Source organism: Phaseolus vulgaris, chromosome 7, assembly GCF_051622355.1.
Source record: "Phaseolus vulgaris cultivar YP4 chromosome 7, ASM5162235v1, whole genome shotgun sequence".
In the NCBI taxonomy this organism is placed as follows: Eukaryota; Viridiplantae; Streptophyta; class Magnoliopsida; order Fabales; family Fabaceae; genus Phaseolus; species Phaseolus vulgaris.
The window spans coordinates 1,452,211-1,474,011 of record NC_143504.1 but is presented as its reverse complement, the minus strand read 5'-3'; the positions used below and the strand labels follow the sequence as shown (position 1 = coordinate 1,474,011).

At 30.8% G+C, this 21,801-nt stretch overlaps 2 protein-coding genes across 9 annotated transcripts; both read left to right on the top strand.

Annotated features, from left to right (window-relative positions):
- Positions 1–2,574: 2,574 nt before the first annotated feature.
- On the top strand, positions 2,575–14,702 carry LOC137828876 (lysine-specific demethylase JMJ26). 8 transcript variants are annotated; one of them, XR_011083990.1, is made up of 14 exons: positions 2,591–3,868; positions 3,982–4,097; positions 4,559–4,658; positions 4,743–4,881; positions 5,294–5,357; positions 5,439–6,168; positions 7,122–7,451; positions 7,926–8,414; positions 8,704–8,776; positions 8,863–8,948; positions 9,679–9,867; positions 12,120–12,239; positions 14,169–14,227; positions 14,386–14,702. XR_011083990.1 is itself a non-coding variant. In XM_068635617.1 (13 exons), exons 1-13 carry the CDS (start codon positions 3,077–3,079, stop codon positions 14,432–14,434), a joined length of 3,147 nt encoding a protein of 1,048 aa, XP_068491718.1. In that variant the 5' UTR covers positions 2,575–3,076; the 3' UTR covers positions 14,435–14,702. The 8 variants fall into 8 exon arrangements, 4 of the variants coding, with proteins under 4 accessions (XP_068491718.1, XP_068491717.1, XP_090160799.1 ...); XR_011083989.1 differs by having other exon boundaries at positions 2,601–3,868; positions 3,976–4,097; XR_011083992.2 differs by having other exon boundaries at positions 2,601–3,868; positions 3,976–4,097; positions 8,604–8,776.
- A 1,848-nt stretch (positions 14,703–16,550) lies between these two features.
- On the top strand, positions 16,551–19,167 carry CXIP4 (CAX interacting protein 4). Its single transcript, XM_068636906.2, has 2 exons — positions 16,551–16,719; positions 18,000–19,167. The coding sequence occupies exon 2, from the start codon at positions 18,027–18,029 to the stop codon at positions 18,984–18,986; it is 960 nt and encodes a 319-aa protein (XP_068493007.2). The 5' UTR covers positions 16,551–16,719; positions 18,000–18,026; the 3' UTR covers positions 18,987–19,167.
- The last annotated feature ends 2,634 nt before the right edge of the window (positions 19,168–21,801 follow it).

The window sequence follows — 21,801 nt, the reverse complement described above, 5'->3', positions numbered from 1 at the left end:
ATTCTTAGACCATAAAAATAAAAAGTTATATTTTTTTCAATATAAATAAAAACTAATTAAAATATTGATTTTATAAATTTTATATTAGAGTCAATATTTTAAAATAACCTTAACATTAATGTAACATGGAAACATAAAAAAAAACGTGTTCTTAATTATTTTAAAATCAATTATTCACAATTTTTTTTGTTGTGTTTTATCGTTTAATCATAGCAGATAAAACTCGAGAATTAGTTGGTGCATAATCAAATTCCAACTCAATTATTTTTCTTGGAATGAATAAAAATAAGGTGAGTATTCTCAATTATATCTGTTAATTGTTTTTATTGAGTTATGTTAAATAATATTTAGTTGAATCAATGTCTTTTATTTTTGTTTTTTTTTTTTACCTTATATTTATCTTTCTCGTGTATTTGTTGATTTGTTTTTTAAAATACTGTTCATTTATCTTAAAATGTGCTTTTTCAATGTACTTTTTCATTTTTATATTTTTAATATAATTTTTTCCAAGTATACTCTTATTTTATTTGATATGGACAGGGAGAAAATAGTGTGATGATATACAGAGCAAAAATATAATCACATCTACACTGAAATTATAAGAATCAAGTGGAAATAATTGATAAATGAGGATATAAAATTAAATAATATTTTTCTTTATTTGAGTGAAAATGTATACTTTGAATTTGCTTCTCCAAAATTGTTTGACAACTCATGTGATTCTACATTCAATAACTTAAAAAAGTATGGAACAAGATTAAATTTATTGTCCACTTAAAAAATTTATTGTGCAGCGTGTTTGAATTAAGGAAAAATTTTGTTAGGAGAAAGTGAATTTATAATGATTTGAGAGAAAAACATAAAAAAAAAAAATAAAGTTGTTTAGATTAATGATTCGTAAAAAAAAATTTATTGAAAGTTGTGAGTAAGAACAATTTTAATTTTTAAAATGTAAGTTTACAGATTTACCATTATTTATATAATTATTTAAATAATAAAATATAAGATATTTTTATTTAAAATTGAGTTAATTAAATTTTTATAAATTATTTTTAGTACCCTTATATTAAAAATAATTAGTTAATAAATCATTTAGTTATTTAGACATTCTAGTAGTTAATAATTAAAATACTATCTCTAATAGTGTCCAATAAATGACTTGAAAAAATACAAAATACGAAAGATTGTTCAAACATGAAAAATAATAATGAAAATTATTTTTTTTAATAAAATATGGATTATCTCACATTGTTAATATATACAAATTGTTAGATAAAATAAATAATATTTAAATATTCATAATTATAAAAAATTTAAATAAAAAATATCTTAAATTCAAAGAATAATATTATTTTTATATTTATTTTTTATAATAATTATATAAATATATATTTTTTATTATAAACAACTGTATTTTTTTTATTTTTAATTTTTTTTATGCAATAGGATTAACTATTTAATTACGTATATCCTTTTTTTTCAGATTAATATAATATATGTATTAAAGAGTAAAATTATTCAATTAAAGATGATATATATAGACAATTATTACTGTTATTTATAAAATTATATAAAGAGAATACATTCATATACAATTTTTTACGGTTTCACTCTTCAAATAACAATTTTTAAAAATTGAAATAACTACTCATAATATAAAAAAATCATATACTATATTTAATGGTGTAATTGTGTATGATGTTACCATGTAATAGTAATTGTGATGTATTACAAATGATTACTTAAATATTAATTTTCTTTTTTAATATGTGACGTCATCTAGTAAAAAAGTTACAACGTTTCTAAGGTCACCTATAACATGATCTTTCACAAAAATCTTCACAAACTTAAATGATAAAATGGTTAAATTTTACATTAAAAAATATAATATTATTTATTTATTAAAGAGTAAAATTGTCCTATTAAAAATAACATACATAATCATTTATAAGAAATTACACCTCTACACAATCTTTTACAATTTTACTCTTCAAATAGCTATGTTTTAAAATTCAAATAACTATAAAATGAGAATTGATTATTTATTTATATTTTTTTTTTGTAATTTACTAATATATTTCTATTTGAATAAAACTTGATTTTTCTACTTTTATTGTTATATTAAAAACACTAAGTAGAAGTTAGATTAATGAAAATTATTAAAATATTTGTATCTTTGGTATAGAAATTAAACACTCAGGAATATTAAAATACATGTACTTATTAAATAGAAAGTGAATAAATAAACAAATCATAAACATTAAATTATTTCTATTTATTCAAGAACAACCAAATATTTAAATTAATATAAAATATTAAAAGCAAATTTTTTAAATAGTGCAATATTTAAAAAATGAAAAACATTTAAAATAAAGTAAAAATTTAACTAATCAATTGTTATCCATTTTTCATGTGTAATTTAAGAAAAAAGCAAGATTATAAAAGATAGCTTCATCAATGAATTGATTGATAGATTATTTAAAGAAATAAAAATAAAAAAGAGGGTATTTTCTTTAAAAAAAAAATTCCCAATTTGTGACTGTAAAAAACAAGATCCTTGAGATTGACCTACCCATAGGTTAAAGCCCACAGTTTTGAATTACTCTGTCAGAAAGACACTGTTCTTCTCACACACCCCACTTTTCTTCTGACTGAACACACATGAAGCATCGATTTTCGAACTTTACTTCTTTTCCTACTTTTTCTTCGATTTCTATGCTTACCCTTTTGCCCACTTCCAACTAATTATCCATTGAAATCATTTTTTCGGTTAACTAGGTGATTAAATTTGGAGGTATTTCATCAAAATTTAACCTTGGCGCCGGATTTGAAAACTCTCCCTCCCCTTTGCATTTTTATTTAGCATTTCCCCATAAAAACATGCCGTAACATAGTAATCTAGGTAAATGTTCTTTGTTGTGTGTAGCACAAGTGTCAGAATGAAGACAGTCACCGCCAGATAGTTAGGGTTCACAATTCGCTTTTGCTCAACCTTTATCACTGTCATTAGTGGTTCTTGATCTTGTTTATTTGGTTTTTGGCAATATACTAACGATATTTCGATACCCTTTACTTCATGGCGCGCGAAAGTGACATGGGACAAGGGAACGCAGTCACCGTTCCCGTGGATTCAAACCCCACAGAGAAAAATAGTCAATCTTTGGATTTTAATGCTGTGTGTGAGGCTGATGAGACTAAAGCAATCGACTTCGCTGGAAAAGATGATGATGGGGCAGGAGGGTATTATTCTGTTGCAGAAGGTGTGAAAAGGAAGCGTGACAGAAAGAGTGAAGAGGAGGAGGGTATGGGAACGGTGTTGGAGGGCCATTTGTTGGAGGAGAACAATGGTCAAGACGGAGACCATGGTGAAAATGGTGGGGTTGGAGTTTCTTCTTCTGTTCAAGGCGTGAAAAAGAAGCGTGGCAGAAAGAGTAAAAAAGAGAAGGAAGAAATGGAGATGAAGTTGTCAGGGGGCAATTTGTTGGAGAAGAATGGTGTTGAATACGTTAGCCATGGTAAAAATGGTGGGGTAGGAGATTCTTCTGTTCAACGTGTGAAAAAGAAGCGTGGCAGAAAGAGTAAGAAAGAGAAGGAAGACATGGAATTGAAGATGTCAGGGGGCAATTTGTTGGAGAAGAAGGGTGGTTCTTCTTCTGTTCAAGAAGGTGTGAGAGAGAAGCCTGGGAGTAATGGCGGGGTTGCTTATAAGAGACGTGGGAGAAAAAGAAAGGTTGTTAAGGAAGATGACGACGAGTTTGAAACGCCTGCGTTTTTTTCAGGAAGTGGCAGTCAGAAACAATATAGTCTTAGAAGCCCTAAAGTCAAAATAGAAGTGGTGATGCCAAAAATCAACAAGAAGGATAGTAAGGTGACATGATTTATTGTTCAATATAAAGTATGGATGTTTGTTTGAGTTTGGCTTTGCATATGAACATAACTTAGCTCATATTTGAGGTCGTGTTTCTGTTTATAAAGCGACAGTTGACTGAAGAACAGTCCTCAATGTGCCATCAATGTCAGAGAAATGATAAAGGCAGGGTTGTGAGGTGCACAAACTGTAATAGGAAAAGATTTTGCGTACCTTGTATACTAAATTGGTATAACTTTGTCTCCCTTTCAAATTTATTTGTTCTTTCTGTGTAAATTGTAATGTCATGATATTATAACATGCCTTGTTTGGTTGGATAAGACCTATACGAGGTTTATTTCTGTGTCATCACTGCATTGCCTGCTACCAAGTGGGTTGTTACTGACATATTCTTTGTGCTGTAAGATTTTAAATAGATTACTGGAAAGACTTGAAATGGCAAGCCCATGTATGAATGGCATCTCCAGTTGTTTATCCATATGTTCAATAATTTCTATGGGGAATTTCTAGAAATGACATACTCTATGTTTAATATGTACTATTTCTTAAGTTAGGGGGAAGAGTCTTAATTGATAGAAACAATTCCTAGATCAATTCCTGGAAAAGTTATTGCAATATTTGGTAGTTTTGGTTTTGAATGATGATAACTTCACCAACTGTTAATCCTTAAAGTATTTTCTGTGTCTTTAGGTATCCTCATCTGGAAGAGGATTACTTTGCTGAGGCATGTCCTGTGTGTCGTGGTAATTGCAACTGCAAAGCATGCTTGAGATCTGATGTACTGATTAAAGTTAGGTCTTTCCCTCTTCAAGATAGGTTTTCTTGTGATTTTCTGAGTTCAGCATTTAAAATGTTATCATTTAATTTGATGTAGGAAATGAAGGAAAAAACAAAAACCAATAAAGATGAGAAGGTTGAACTCTCTACGTATTTGATGCAAGTACTTCTTCCGTATTTAAGATTGTTGGATGAAGAACAAATGGTTGAGAAAGAGACAGAAGCTAAGATACAGGGTATTTTTTCCATTAAAAGTGTTGATTTAGGTTACTAATATGTGAATCAATGTTTCTTGGTAAACAAATGAATTTGATGCTGAAGAAGACAATATTTGATTGATGCATGTTTGTTTGAACACGCATTAAACCATCATAAAGCAACATATCTCTATGCAACAAATTCTGGCTTGCAAAAGAGAAAGAGTTATCTGTTTTATAATAATTGTTTTGTTTGTTTTGCAATCCATTTATTTAGAATTAATTTTCTCTCTCGATCTTTGGATCCTTTAACAGCTTTGAGCTATTTTTCTTGTATGCACTGTAGCAGCATAGCTTAAGTTTGCATCTCATCTTATGCTCCAGTCAGAGTTCAGAGTACAAGTTCCATATATTTTCATTGTATAATAAGCTATTTGAATGTGCACTACAGGGATCGCAGTCTCAGAGCTAAATGTAGTACATGCAGATTATTCTATGACAGAGCGTGTATATTGGTTGGGATCCTTCTCACATCTTATTGTCTTTTTCCCAGCCATCCTTGTATTTTTATTTGTTAACTTAACACTCTCTTGCAGTGACAACTGCAAAACGTCAATATTTGATTACCACAGAAGCTGTACAAAATGCTCTTTCGATCTTTGTCTCATCTGTTGCCGTGAGCTTCGCAGTGGGCAGCTTGTAGGTGGTGCAGATCCAATTATGTTGGAGTTTTCCTGGCAAGGTCGTGGTTACTTACATGGTGAAAAAGTAAATAAAAGGGTAAACCAAACTGAATCAAATGATGTTGCTAAGCCTGTAGTTCGTGAATGGTCAAGATCTGGATGGCATGCAGAAAGTAATGGTAGCATTCCTTGTCCAAAAGTCAGTGATGAATGTAACCATGGTTTTCTTGAACTGAGAAGTGTATTAGGTCAAAATTTTATCAGTGATTTATTGTGTAAAGCAAATGAACTAGCACAAACATATGAGCTTGGGACCCCCCCTGACAACTTCTGTTTGTGTTCAAGGCTTGATAGAAACACAGATGTTAGATATAATGGTATGAGGAAGGCTGCTTCCCGTGCAGATTCCAGTGACAACTATTTGTACTGTCCTAGGGCTGTACAACTACAAGAAGAGGATTTAGGGCATTTTCAGTGGCATTGGGAAAAGGGGGAGCCTGTCATTGTTAGCCATGTGATTGATTCTATGTCTGGCTTAAGCTGGGAACCCCTTGTCATGTGGCGTGCATTCCGTCAGATGACTAAGACCAAGCATGAACACCATTTGGATGTGAAGGCAATTGATTGCTTAGATTGGTGTGAGGTTTGTTTACTTTCTCAATCTTAAACTTTGTTCAACTGAGTGATTTTTGCTTAAAGTTCATTATTGACACCCATGAAACTTATGTTTAAATTATTTAATATTGGTACTTGTTTTACCTGGAACCACTATGCTTCAAATGGCTAATAAAGAATAATTTAGTTTTAGCAAATTTATGTTAAATTTCCTGAATCTTGTAACTTATCCGTTTTCTGGATTTTGTGTTGTTTCAGTGCATTTAATATTGTCAATTGCTGACTTCCATGAACTTGTCTGAACTGAATGTCCTACAAATATTTTGCAATGTACCTAAATATTACCATATTTTGGTGGGTAGTTCAACTAAAAGAAACAAATCGTTGATGTTCTGCTTTCTGGGTCATAAAGAGATACCAGTCCAAGGTTGAATGTGGGTCATTAAAACACACATTAGGGTGGTAAGTAGAAGTCATTTTTATGAATGTAGTTCATATATTAGTCACATGCTTCTAATACTTGTTGTTTGCTTTATGTTGTCTCTCCCAACATTTTCTAGAAATATGGGTATTATATGAGCTTCAATCATCATCAACATTATATCCACCTTCTTTGTCCTAGCTTCTGCTCCCTATTATATCACTTAGAAATTTAAATCAATTTCTTGTTGTCTGTTGGTTCATGCCCCCATTCTTATTTCCTTTCTTTGTCTAACAAACCCTTTCCTGTTGCCTTTGCACCATGTTTTTCTATTATGATTGTCTGCTTCTTAACCCTTGCCACTACATCAATGCTGTGTAAAATGTATTTTAATTTTGTTGCTCTTTTCAACTTGTATTAATTTTGTTTTGTAATCAGACTAGAGCAAGTCATGTCTGCTTTATTTCACTGCTTCTGTAATTCTTTACTGCTTTCACCTGACATGTCTGCTATTCTATTGTTGCTGATTTCTGCATTTTTGAGTTGTTGGTTAAATCCAGGGTGAAATTAATATTCATCAATTCTTTACTGGGTATACAAGAGCTCGTGAAGATTGGCTTAATTGGCCTCAGATATTGAAATTGAAAGACTGGCCACCTTCTAATTTATTTGAGGAACGCCTGCCTCGACATTGTGCTGAGTTCATATCTTCCTTGCCATTCAAGGAATATACTGATCCTCTTGGTGGTTCTCTTAACCTAGCTGTGAAATTGCCTAGAAAGTGTATAAAGCCAGACATGGGGCCAAAGACATATATTGCTTATGGATTTCCTCAGGAGCTTGGACGTGGTGACTCGGTTACTAAGCTCCACTGTGATATGTCTGATGCAGTATGCTCGATTTCCCTTTCTCCTTCCTGATTTGTTATCTTCAAGGATTTCTTCTAAATTATTTGAACATTTAGGGTGTTATTTCCAATAGAGTTTCATGTTTGAAGGTGCATAATTTGTAGGATGTATTCATTGTTGTATTTGCTAAGCCATTTCATTTCTCTGTTTGGTTTCTTATGAGCAGAATCAGCAGATTGTTGTTTCAATTCACATCATGATTTTTCTGTTTTGTGCATTGTCTTCATTCATAGTTAATCACTACATTTTTGTTTTTGGAAGAACTTGAGCTAAACAGTGCCTTTGGATCAGACAGATAAAGCTGTAATTTATGTACACTTTTTCTTTTTGCATTGCTTTTCCTTATCAAATATTTGTCAGTGTTTTGTATTTATTGCTGTATATTCTGGATTTCACACACATCAATGATGAAATTAAAGTACTTTTTTTCTCCTTTTAATAATTTGGCTGTTCTAGGTAAATGTGTTGACTCATATTGCTGAAGTTAAATTGGAACCAAAGCATCTTACTGCCATTGAGAAGTTGAAACAAAAGCACTTTGAGCAAGACAAAAGGGAGCTACTTAGTGATGATCAGGATGGAGAAACTAATGTTGACATGCATGATAATATATCTTCTGCCATAAATTCCTTGGAGAAGCAAAATAGTGTCCAAGTTTTGGAAAACAAAAGTGGATGTTGTGATGAGAAAGAAGATCAGTTTCATCAACCCTCTGTTGGTAGTGAGGTTGCCATTGCTAGTGAGGATGGTATTTCATGTGGATCAGAGCTCAAAGAGGTTGACAAAGTAAATATGAAGCAAGAAAGTGATCTGTCGTTTGCAGGGGATGGTTCAGAAGGTGCTCTGTGGGATATTTTTCGGAGGCAGGATGTACCTAAATTGCAGGAGTATATGAGGAAGCATTTCAGAGAGTTTAGGCATATCCACTGCTCTCCTTTAAAGCAGGTAAATTAGTATTGGATATTATTAGTAAAGCTTGGTTCCTACCAAATAGATTTAGTGGTTATATTTGTAATATTTGGAGGTTTTCACCCTTATAAAATTCTCCTATTCCCTCATTTTCCTGTAATAAAATTTTCATTAAATACATGTCATTATGGATTGTGTGAATAGTTATTTTGAAGTATTTGGCAGATAATACCTGTTGTATATGGATAATCCATCAGCTGAGGGTACCTCACTCATTAGACTTTATTTTTTCTTAAATGGGTCTGTCCTTCGGTGATGAATGAAGGTTATTCACCCCATCCATGACCAGACCTTCTATTTGACCGTGGAGCATAAGAGGAAGCTTAAGGAGGAGTTCGGTTAGTAACACAATTTTCGTATTTTGATTGGGGGTAGGGGTCTGAATTCTGCCTCTCCACATTGACAGTTATGTATTTTCTTGTAGGAATTGAGCCCTGGACATTCATTCAGAAGCTAGGAGATGCTGTTTTCATTCCAGCTGGTTGTCCTCACCAAGTCAGAAATCTGAAGGTAAAATGAACATATATGGTAAAATTGTTTAATCTTCATTGTAGGTGTCAAGGTTATTAGATTCAAGAGTTTATGCAAAGTCTTTGGAGTTTTGTATACTTGAATCTTAAACTTGTAAGAGTTTATTTCATATAAAAAATTATTAAATATAACAGAAAAATTCAATATTTTAATTCCATAATAGTTCAAAATTGTGAATCCCAATAATAATTAATAAGTCCTGTAGTAAATTACTACTAATTAAGTTCAAACAACACCAAATAAATGGAGCATTTTTACTTCTAGTTTTAGTATTTGTGGAGACATCTGCATTGCCATCTGTTGAGTTTGATCCTGTCCCACTCCCATATATATTTCAAATTAAATGGTACTGAATATTAAATGTAAAACAATATAAGAATTAGTGTGAATAAAAGTTTCAATTTCAGCTAATAAAAATGTTATTAGTATCAGCTAATTGGGGCAGTGAAAAACAGACATTGTATGCAAATTTGGGGTAGTGAAAAAACAGGTCAGTATGAATCACATGATAGAATAGGAAGTATGTAATTTTAGTAGAAAGCTGGAAATTTTGAAGTTGTACTAAAAAAGAAAACAGGACAGTAAACAACAATCAAATGAAAGGGAGCTGACCCTTAACTCAACCGAATGGAGTTGTCAATGATGATGAAATTGTGTGAACAGTGAGGGTAAATTTTTTCATGTAAACCTGAAATTAAATTTTCAACAGATGAGGGAAACTTGATACTGCGAACATAAGTCAAAGAAAAACTGAGAAGAACATCTGCATTCACGAAGTACATTAGCTGTTGTGAAGAGAAATTGTGATGAGAAATACAATGTTGTGACGAGGAAGAACAAAGTGAAGAATTGTGATGCCCAATAGTTGCAGTTTAAGGGGAAGAATCGTGATGCCAAAGTATGTTTGATCCCCAATTTTTCTTCTATTTCTACAACCAAAAACTAGGTTGGTGCATTTGTAATTTAAAAAAATGCAACTAAACTTGCCCACACTAGTTGTGAGATTGTTTGGGTCAACACGATCCTATACTAGTTCCAAAGAGTGAGTTGACTCGAACCAAGGTTTTGCCATTGTAAAATTGTCAGTTTGTGAGTTAACTCATGATTGTGATAACCATGATAGGTATAACGTATCCTTGTTTGTGTAGAGTGTATAGATATGTCTAAGTATTTTATGATGCTTCTTTGTTTATGTTGTAAATAATGATCTATTGGGATAAAATTATCTTCCTAGATCTTAATATTTATTAAGATAAACTATCTGTGAATCTTCTTATTTATTTTAGTGTATTTTGTTTCCTTATTTTACATAGATTGATTGTTACAAATAGAAGGGTTGAGAATGTAATTGGTGTGATAGTTACCAATAGATTTTTTTGTTTCTTTGTTTTTCTACATAGTTCAAGTTGGTATTAGAGCTCTTGATCTTGAGAGCTTCGTTTTACTTGCCATGCAAACGAAGAATAACCATGTGCCATCGTTGTTTGCCTAAGTAGTGTTGTTGAGGTCGGTGGTGGACTATAGAGATGCTCTCACTCATCGTGGTCATCACATACAAAGTTGCCATAAACTTTAGAGTTTGTTCTAAGGGGTGGTGACATGGTTATCAAACTCTAGGGTTAACCTATAATCCCTTTTGAGTTTACGAGTTTAGTGATGGGTCAAAAGTAATCTTGTGTGTAGACTTGTTTTTTAGCAAACTTAAATCACACTTGGACGAATTGATACACACTTACGAGTTTGAGGTCGAGTGAATGAGTGTAGAAGAAAAGTCCAAAACAATCCCCACACATGGGTCATTTTGTTTAGTGTTGCGATTTAGGTTGTGTTCATTGTTACCTTCACCATGCCTCTCATTTCACCTCAGCTTGCCGTTGCGTTTTGTTGTGGTTGTTTGTGTCTTGTGTCATGTTCTGCCCTAGGCATCGCATCATGTTGCCTAGCCTTGTCTTGTCGTCACATTGTGGTTGTGTGTTGTCACCTCCTCCTGGAGTTTTGCTTTCGTTTTGGGTAGGGTTTTTGAATTTTGGGATGTCACACTTTGTGGCTCAATTTGATTAGGATTTTTTTTTTATTTGGGGTGTGGCTTGAATTTCATTCTGGGGTCTATTTTGATTTGGCTTCATTGCTTTCTTTTGTTTCATTGCTTGGTTATGTTCAAATACAAGTTTTAGTGTGTTTGGAAGGGGTTCAAATTCTACTGATGTCAATGTTGCTACATCCTCACTTCCACTAGAAGTATAAAGGCTATAGGAGATGAGACTAATATTGGGTGGAGACAAGGAGTAGATATTTTAGGTAATGGAAAAAAAGTGAGATGTAATTACTGTTTGAAGACATTCAAAGGCCAAGTTTTCATATTCAAACATCATCTTGTTGGTACTGGATATGATTCTGAACATTGTGTTTTAGTGCCAAAAGATTTTGTGGTTACAACTCATTTTCATCAAAGGGTATTTTTGGGACAGATTCCAAGATCTTGTAGGCAAGTTGAGTATTTTTTTTTAATCAGCAAATAATAAATAAATTAAAATGAGGCACTTCAGGGGTGACCTAACCCTTATACAAATAATCCCAACACAAGCTTCTTATTCCCCAATTAGTTGGGGATCCCATAGACATTACGTTAGCCACATTAACATACCATAACAAGATACAAAAGCACATCAATATACAATTACATCAACCCTCCAAATGAACAAATTCTCAAGACAAGACACAAAAGTCCAACAACTAAACTCATTCTTTGCCAGCAAACAAAAGTAAATCTAACACCCAAGCGTCAAACCCATCAAACCGACCTTGCGATGAGGATATAGAAGCCAAAAAACCTGCACAAAACACACCACGTCTTCCAAATCTGGACAAATCGTTACACAAGAATCACCAAACATCAGTCACTCAAATATCTCATATAACATAAAGGTTCCAAACATGAGTGGACGTGTTATAAAAGGCAGTTGATTGGTGTAAAAATATATCTTCATATTGATTAACATGAAATAGCTTTAGAATTTTCTTATTTGTTTCAACATATTTTGTTTCTTTATTTTAGAGAAATAAATTGTTACAATAGAGGAGTTGAGAATGGAATTGGTATGATTGATATTGATAGAATTATTTTATTGTTTGTATGTCTTCCTTTTGCAGTCATGTATTAAGGTAGCATTGGATTTTGTTTCTCCTGAAAATGTTGGGGAGTGCTTTCGTTTGACAGAGGAATTTCGTACACTTCCTATAAACCATGGGTCTGCTGAGGACAAATTGGAGGTATGCCAAACTATTTGTATTGATTTGTTTCTGCCTTTTCTTTGCTTCATCTTTGATGGGCTGTGCGTAAATTAGGAAGTTATGTTCTCTCTGTATTCGGTTTTTTAGCTGCGGATGTACAAGATTTTGTGATAGACTTAAGGAGAATGTTGGTTGACTGTTTTTTGTGTTTTTAAGGAGGAAACTCTTCTATAGGTAAATGTTTGTCTGTAGATGTTTGTACAGAAATATTGTCTTTTTTTCTTTTTAAATTTCTATAATTTATTCAGAATTTAGTATGTTCATTTCTTGAATTCAACAATTTCGTTTGGCTTGTTAGATGCCATTGAGAAGGATTAATCTAGAGTCAAAGTTATCAAACTCAGTTCTTTTGACTAAATTTGTAAACTCTAATGAGTTTACTTCATCTGAAAAAAAATTAATAGCTATAAATGACAAACCAATAGTTCAACACCATAATTAAGCACAATAGTAAAACAATAATTCAACAATTCTAAAATAAGTTCATGACTACTATGTAGTTCAAACTTCACCAAAAAAAGTTATTACTTTCACAATACTGACAATTGGAAAGCAAGTATTGAAAATAATTAAAAGCATGGATTTTAAGTTCTATTATCAATTTTAAATTCAAAAAATCAATTAAGCAACCTATTACAATTGAAATTAGAAAAATAAATTAAACAACCCATTTTAGTACAAAGTAGAGAACCACTAAAAGGGAGAAATATGCTAATGTGACTAATTGAGGACCAATAATGTGCAACACAATGGATAAACAACTATGATGTAAACGGAGAACAAGATTAGGAATAAAGAGAATGACATCTGTAATAAAGAAAAGAGAGAGGGGTGGTGGGAACAACATTTTTCCCTTTTTAACCATTACCACTTTTAGAACTTATGTTTTGTAATTGTATGAACTTATTTTGTTAGTGTAGTTTGAACTTTTATAGTAGTCTTGCACTAATAACCTTAGTTATTTTAAAATTATGAAATTATTGTTTGCTATTTTAACTAGTTATGGTGTTAAATTGGTATGTTATGTACAAACATTATATCAGTTTTTCACATTAAGTAGACTCTTAATAGTCTAAGTTGAGTCCATGAGTTCAAGTATTTGGAGCTCCCACGAGTCTACATAGACTTCCGAGTCAGATAATCATATGTGTATATATATTTATATTCAAATAGATAAATAAATAGGTTGGTTTAGCAGACTTAATAACTTTTTTTTGAAGTCCTAACCTAGCCTATTTAGTTATATAAATATGATCTATTCTCACCTCTAGACACTCCTATGTAGGTGACTTGCTTGCTGACCCTACTCTATGTAGGATGCTACCGAGAAATCTTATTGGCTTGACTATAAGTTATTTCACACTTGCATGCACTATCTTGGTATTATTTTTGCTTGAAGTTAGACACAGATTTTCTGAATAATATTTTTTAGTTTATGTCGGGGAAGATTTGCCTTTCACAAATGGGAGGGTGCATAAGAGAGAAAAACTCAAAGACATGGTCAAAGCAAATGCATAAACTATCCTCTGCCTACTTTAAACTGTGTTTTACCACTGGACAATTACCTACCTTGCAAAGCTCTAAGAACTGGTTGTAGAACCCCTTCTGATCCTTAAAAATTTAAGTATTTTCTGTTTAGTATAGTCACTTGACAATGAGGCATAAAAAAAATCCAAATTATGAGCTATTTACTTTGGCTTTTGATCGGTGTGGTTCCTAAGTGTTCGGTTTTAACATGTCAGAGCCAACACATAGCTAGCAAATTTGATTAGTTCTAGAATTAGTCTATTCAAATGCAGCAAGAAATAAACTTGACAATCTGCAAACAGAAGTATTTACATTGTCATGTCAACAGCTTTCTGTTGTAAATTTGTGACCTTTTCTCATTGATTCCTGCCTTTGAAACAGGTGAAAAAGATGACAATATATGCTATGCAAGATGTGGTAACAAAATTGGAGAATGCAAGGTTAGTGTAATTGCAAACTTCAGGCCCTTTGAAATGGACTATATGATACTTGCATTTTCTGAGTATATTCTTGTACACTGTGTTCATTCTGATTATATTCTTTAAGCTCTTGATTCAATTATCATTTGTGAAATTGATTATTACTATTCAATTTACAGGTCTCAAGTAAATATTCCTGTAACAGACAAAGGGGAGGTGAAAGTGTGAATTTTGAGTCATTAGCTTATTCAGGTGTTTTTATGTTGAGTTTTACAGATCCTGGTGACTGTAAGAACAGTTCCATGTTTTGTTTTTGCAACTGCACCTGAAAGGTTAACATTATACCACTTCTAAACCTAGTCTACCTTTTGAGCTTCTGAATGCTCAGATAATGGTATTTTTAGCATCAGAAATCCCATATTATCTGAAATGCTATTTAAGTGTATTCTGAAAAATGAAACCAGAAGTAATATAACTATCATGTTAGATCACTAAATCTATTGTGACATTCATGTTTAGAAGGTTACTAAGTGTACTTATTATTGTTTTGGAACATTAACAGTGAAAAATATAAATATGTTCTAGTTTTGTTTTGGAACACTTGTATTGAAATATGAATAACATCACACATAACATGAACAATTCAAAGATGTAGAATGAATCACCTATTTTAAGTTGTCCTTTTTTTGCATTATGTTAGAATAGGGTTTGAAGACAAATATTTTCCAAAACCAGAGCTGTTTAAAGATTATGGTGCATTAATTATTTACATAATACATTGTTTTCAAGTAATAGAACACTTGCACATTTTCTTTGTACAATCAAATTAAAAAAAAGCAAATAATAATGTTGATTATTTATAATAATATAAATTTATGCTAATATTACAATATTAAAACATCTGTAAAACAAATTAAATTACACCAAATAGTGAATGCACAAAATAAGAATAATCCTACTTTAATATTATTACAAAAAGTACTAGAATAGTAATATTCCAAAATTAAATCAAGATGACATAAAGTTTTAAAATAATTTTAAAAATTGAATTGTCTATATGATAGAAAAAGAAATTAGTTAAATAAGTTTTTTAATGAATCATAAAATAGCATATGCTTTTTTAAAATAATAACAAAAATGAATATTTATAAAGTAAATTATCATCTTCAAGCAAATATCAAGTAATTAAAATAATAGGACTAACCAATGTAAACAATAGTGATAAAATATAAAAAAAGAAAAAATAGTAAATTAATACTATATCGGTGAAAAAACCAACTTCGATAGTATAAAACTCTTTAAAATAGTAAAAATATAAAATTATAAAAGAGGACTAAACATACTAAAATGTTATAATTATTTTTTTTTTATAAGAAATTTGAAAACGTTAAGTGTGTGTTTGAATCCTGGTGATTTGAGAAAATTTGAAGGCGCGAAAATGTTGAAAAAGAAAGATTTGCAAAAAGAAGTCACATAATATATATTAAAAAGTTAAATTTATCCTCCATTATTTCTTTATACACATATAAAACAATTAATTATATTATAAAATAAAAATGTTAAATATATCTATAATAAAATAAAAATATTATATGTATCTATAATAAAAATAAAGTATTATATGTATCTATAATAAAAACAAAAATATTATATATATTTAAAATAGAAATAAAAGAATTAATTATATTATAAAATTTATAACATAGATTAGATATAATATATAATCTTTAAGAATTTATAACATAATCAATTATCTATAATACATAATTGATTATGTTATAAAATTCATAAATAATTAATTATATATTATACATAAAAACATAATCAATTATATTATATATAGTCGATTATTATAATATAATAATAATAAAATAAATATATTTATGTAGTAATAATAATATTTAAATTTTTTAAAGTAATAATATATGAAAAGTAATAAAATTATAAATAATATTTATTTAAATATAATATAAAATTTATTTTAACTTAAAACAAAAAATACTAAACTTTATTACATTCCAAATGTTTGTAGACATCTTTCACAATTATAAATATTAAAACATTATTTTAAATTGAAACAAAAAAATTCTGTTAAATTTCCTCATTTTGCATGATTCATACTTTTTATGAGATTAGTTCTTACATGTTGTTAGAAATAATATTTTAATTACAAACAATTAAAATTCACAAATATATCAATTGTTTTTTAATTATTTTTAAATATAAAGATAAATTTGTGATGTTATTTTTTTAATTATTTTTATTAATTAAAAAATTTATAATTTCAAATCATTTTTAATTGATCAAATTAATTATTTTTCCTTTTATTTGTGAAATTGTTGTTATATTTATCTTGTTTTATTATCCTATTTTGCCCACTTTCTCCGATCCTCTTCTGCGGATTCTTCTAGATCCTATTTACAAACCCTATTTCCCAAACAAATAATTCAAATTTCTTCTCTTATCCAATCTTGTGTTCTCCCTGATCTTTTTGTTCGCCAACCAATTCACTGGTAAGCATCGATTCTTCTCCTCCTTTTCGTTATCATCTATTTGGTGTTTGCTGAATCGCCGCCTCAACATCTTGTTCTAGTTGCCCGATATTTTTTTCCTCCCTTTTTCTGCATATTTTTGTTGAAATCTTTTAGATGTTCTCATTGGTCCACGAATAGGGCCGAGTTGATGGTTTTTTCCTCGTTTATTTGAATCTTTGGTTGAACACAAGTTGTTCGAAGAATTGTCTAATCCATGATTTTCTGCCTTTTGTTATTGATTAGTAAGTTTTGCTTTGGTCCGTTGAAGTTTGAAGCCTGCACAAATGATTGAGATTTGGGTGTTTTAAGATGGTTCCATTTATCTGGTCAAATGCTAACAAAGCATGTTTATATGGAATTTGCATGTTTTATATCCGATCAATGGATATGTAGTGTGGTAAATTTAGAGCTGGGTTTTGTTTGTAGAAAATTATAACTGACTAATTCATGATTTTCTCTGAACTAAACCATCATATCCTATCTGGGTGTAGGGTTAGGCTTACATTCATCAACAGTATTTGCAGGAACTGTGTGTTTAGAAAACAGACTGTAGAATATCACACTCCATGGTTCTTCCAATGGCAGTGTTGACTGATTTTTTGACATGTTTCAACTGTTCCCTGTGATATTAGGTTTATGTGATGGAGGTATTTGTCAAGGTTATTGTATTGATCTATGTTTTATAGTCTGGTAATTCTTATAAGTGGCCATGGTCATTGGGGACCAGTAGCTGAGCATCATTATCTCTGTGTGAATAAGAATTCACTCTTTATATTATGCTTATGCATGTTTGGGTGTTGCAGTGTACTTCAATTATGGACCACAATGAGCTGGTCCCTTCGTAATTACTATCATAGAAGAATTGTAGAGCGTATAATATCTTGAATTTGGATAAAAGAACAATTGCTATTTATTAACAGGTTAATATAATATTTGTGGTGGTCCATTGTAACTCTGATCAATGTATTAATAATTTATTAGTGGCAATGTATAAAAAAATCAATGTATTACGTGTTAACTACATAGGAAAATAAGATTAATGTATTAACAATTTAATCTCCTTTTTTTTTTTACCTGTGATAGTATTCATTGCCCTTGAAATGCAATATATGTTGTTTTATGTCAAATAAGGGATATTAACACATTAGAAAAGAAAATAGAGTTACCACCTGGTAGGTCATAGACCTTCCTTGGGAAAGACAGAATCTTTGCCTCCCTTTATCTGTTTCTGATAATGTAGTTGCATTTTCTTTTTTCAGGAGAAGGATTGAAATTGAAACATCAAGATGCCGGCTACAGCAGGAAGGGTTCGCATGCCTGCGAACAATAGGGTTCACAGCAGTGCAGCTCTTCAAACCCATGGCATATGGCAAAGTGCCATTGGCTATGACCCTTATGCACCCAACAAGGAAGACAAGAAGGACTCTTCGCAAAATCTGCCAAATGCAGAACCTGATGCTGAGAATGCATATGCTAGCTTTCAGGGCCTTCTACAGCTTGCCAAAATAACAAATGCTGATGTAGATGTATCCCGTGGGGCCTGCAAGAAATGTGGCCGTGTTGGACACCTCAAGTTTCAGTGCAAGAACTATGTGAAAATCAAGGAAGACAATGAAGAGAAGGATCCTGATGCAATGCAGTCTGCGGGGTTGGTTGGATTGGATAAAAAGTTGAAGGCTGAGAAGGGGGATAGGAGAAGTAATGTTGAGAGCTCAGAAGAGGAGGAGGACAGTGATAGTTCAGATTCTGAGATTGATTCAGAGATTGAGAGAATTATCGCTGAAAGGTCTGGGAAGAAAATTAGTGGAAAGAGAAGTTCTTCCAGTAAGAAGGGGGATTCAGATGATGATGGATCAGACAAAGATTTTGACAAGAGGAGAAAGAGAGGTAGGTCAAAGAAGAGGAGTTCTAAGAGAAAAGTTAGTGATTCAGATGATTCAGACGAAGAGAGGAGGAGGAGGAGGAAGAAAAGAAGGGAACACAGGAGGAAGAGGGAGAAGTCTCTAGATGAAGACGAGGAGTATAGAAGCAGTCGTAGGAAGAGTAGGAAGGAGAAGAGAAGAAGGAGAAGCCATCTGTCAGATTCTGATTCATCTGAAGATTCCATTGTAAGGCACAAGCGAAAGAACAAAAGGGCCTCATCATCTTCCGAAACTGATGCAAGTGGACATAATGATTCAAGGAAGGGTAGGCATGTCAACAAATCAGAAAAGAGAAGGAGCCGTCGCCATGGCGATGATGAATGATCATTGTGGTAGTTAATTTTATGCCCCTTGATGGTTCTAAAATTCATGTGTAATATGTCTGTATGCTTGTTTAAATATTTGGACCTTGCTGTGCTCGAGTTTCAGAGTCTGGATGTTCAGTTATTTTGACTTTGTCTACTCCTGTTTAAGATTAAATACATGCATGACTGTTTTACAGCAACTTAGCATATGGTGTTATTTTATTTATATCCTGTCAAAATGGCCTTATGGTAGCCGAATGAATTTGATGTTGTTTCCATTGAAATACAAAAATTAGTGAAAAATATTTACTTCACTGAAAGAGTAGAAAGGAGAAGGAGAACGGCACGATTAAAGGACCAAAAGGGTCTCTCATCATCATCAGAGTTTGGATGTTCAATTACTTTGGTTTCTACTCCTCTTTAAGATTACTTACATCAATGGCTGTTTTACACAATCTTATAGCATATGGTGTTGTTTTATTTATTATATGTAGCTGAAATCACACTAATTTCCCTTTATTTTTAGGTCCACCTTTTAGATTTTACAATTTTTGTTTGTATAAAACTGTCGAAATAGTTTGAACTGTCATTAAACCATTAAACCATTTTTAATATAAAAATAAGTTTCTAAAGACTGTTAAGTAAAAAGTACAGAGATCAGATTAATAACTAAATAAAGATAAAAATCTTCTTGAACGAATGGCGAAATCTCAAATATAAGTTGATCGAATGATTAAATAAGTTACTTTTCATTCCTAAATTCATTGAGTTTTTCCTAATATTTAGAGAATGGAATTAGTTTGAAAAAAATCATGTGCATTTAAATACTAAACACAAAAATCAATCTTATGCTAATGTTATTAAAATGAATTTTATACTTAATTTTTTGTAAATTCTGAAATTAACCTGAAATATTAATACTTAAAACATTTTTAAAACTTACAAGTGATATACCACCCCTTTAAAATGAATAAAAAATGCATGCAATAACTTGATCCATATAACTTCAAATTCCGTCATGTTCACACAAAAATGTCTTTAAAGTATAATTACGTTTAAGCAAAATTATACTTTTGGTTTTTAAAGAATATTTTAATAGCTTTATACTAGTCATATAGATCTTATTTCTTCCACGGAAAAATATATTTATGCAATAAGATAATCGTAATTATTTAATAGTTACTTAGTTTAAATGTATTTTAACTCTTAATATGTGTATTAAGAAGCTTTTAAAAGGGAAACAAACACGTAGTAAAATATTATTAATAAGAATGTAAAATCAAAATATATTATGTAAGTGACATATGATTATCAATAATATAAACAAAAAATTAACTATATTTAAAAGAGATATTAGAATAAATAATTTTTAAAATAAAGGAAATAAATAATTTTAATTGGAGAATAAGAAACAAATTTATTTTAAAATTTAAGGGGCTAGAAATATACTTAACCGTTGTTATTTTATTATTACTAGAATATATATCATAGAGTGTCATCCCATCAAAGAGATATTTGGGAAGATGAAGAGATTATTTATGAGTATAATAAAACAAAAGCATTGATTCTTTGTTTATTTGATTAAAAGCATTGCATGATGAATTGTTTTGGTGGAAATGTGGCACTGTATTCCTTCATTTTCATGGTGAAATTTCAATTTCTATATCAAGGAAATATCCATTCTTTTGGCTTCAAAGTTTTCTTGTTTGTTCTTTTCAAAAAGCAACTTTCATTATGTTTCTATTGCATTCCAATATTTTCCCTCCCACCATATTCCTCATATTACTAAAAAAAAAATCATTAAATAGAAACCAATTTTAAAATCTAAATAATTAATATATAAAACCTTGATAGTTAATTAAATACCAATTTAAAAACTATTTATCAATAATAAAAACTAATTTAGAAATCAATAATTTTTTAATCTTTAAAATGATCTCTAATTTAGTCAATATAGCAACTAATCACTTTTTGTCTCTATAATTTTTTTTGCAATGGATGTATTTGTCCTAAAGACTATGGAAAAATAGTATTCCCAGAATAATAAGCTCCAAGAACTCCAGCTTTATAATTTGGCTATGATGTGACCAAACTATACTCTACACTAATACAATGCAAATAACTGAACATGGGAATCAATTCACATAAATCAAATTAAATATTCACAGAAAGCTTTATTTTTCATAATGATTCTACATGACTTGTCTCTAATAAATGATATATTGATCCATGAAAGCAAAAAAATACACCACAAACCTCTTTTCACCGTCTGCAATTTGCATTCCATTTAGATAGCATCTTACACCTTTCTGCTATCTTTCTTTTCCCAAGATTTGACATCTTGTTTTTGCATGCAATGTGGCAAATAAATATAATTAGTAACGTAAGTAAATCAGAAAAACAGATTCCCAGTTACCAAAAGAAACTGGAGACAGTGTCATATCTGTCTCAACTTTCTAATGTTGCTTACAAGTTACACCACTAGTGAAATTCTAATGCAAACACTTATTCACTACGATAAGAAGGTAATGGTCCAAAGAACGGTACCACATGTTGGATTATACTTATTCAGAAGATAAGAAGCTTATTCTGATGTCAATTGATGTATATAAATAACACGTGATCTAATATATTAGCTCTTTGTTTGTCTTACTGATCTTAGCTGCAGAAATCTGTAGGAAAGGGGATGTGAAAGGAATCAACATGTAAAAAATGTGGCAATTTGACCGGAAAAGACTGATTTGATAAATCTGATATAGGCTAAGGAGAGTCAATGACAGAACGAATATCTCATCGATAACATGTAAATTTCGACCCTTAGAAATTGAAAACAA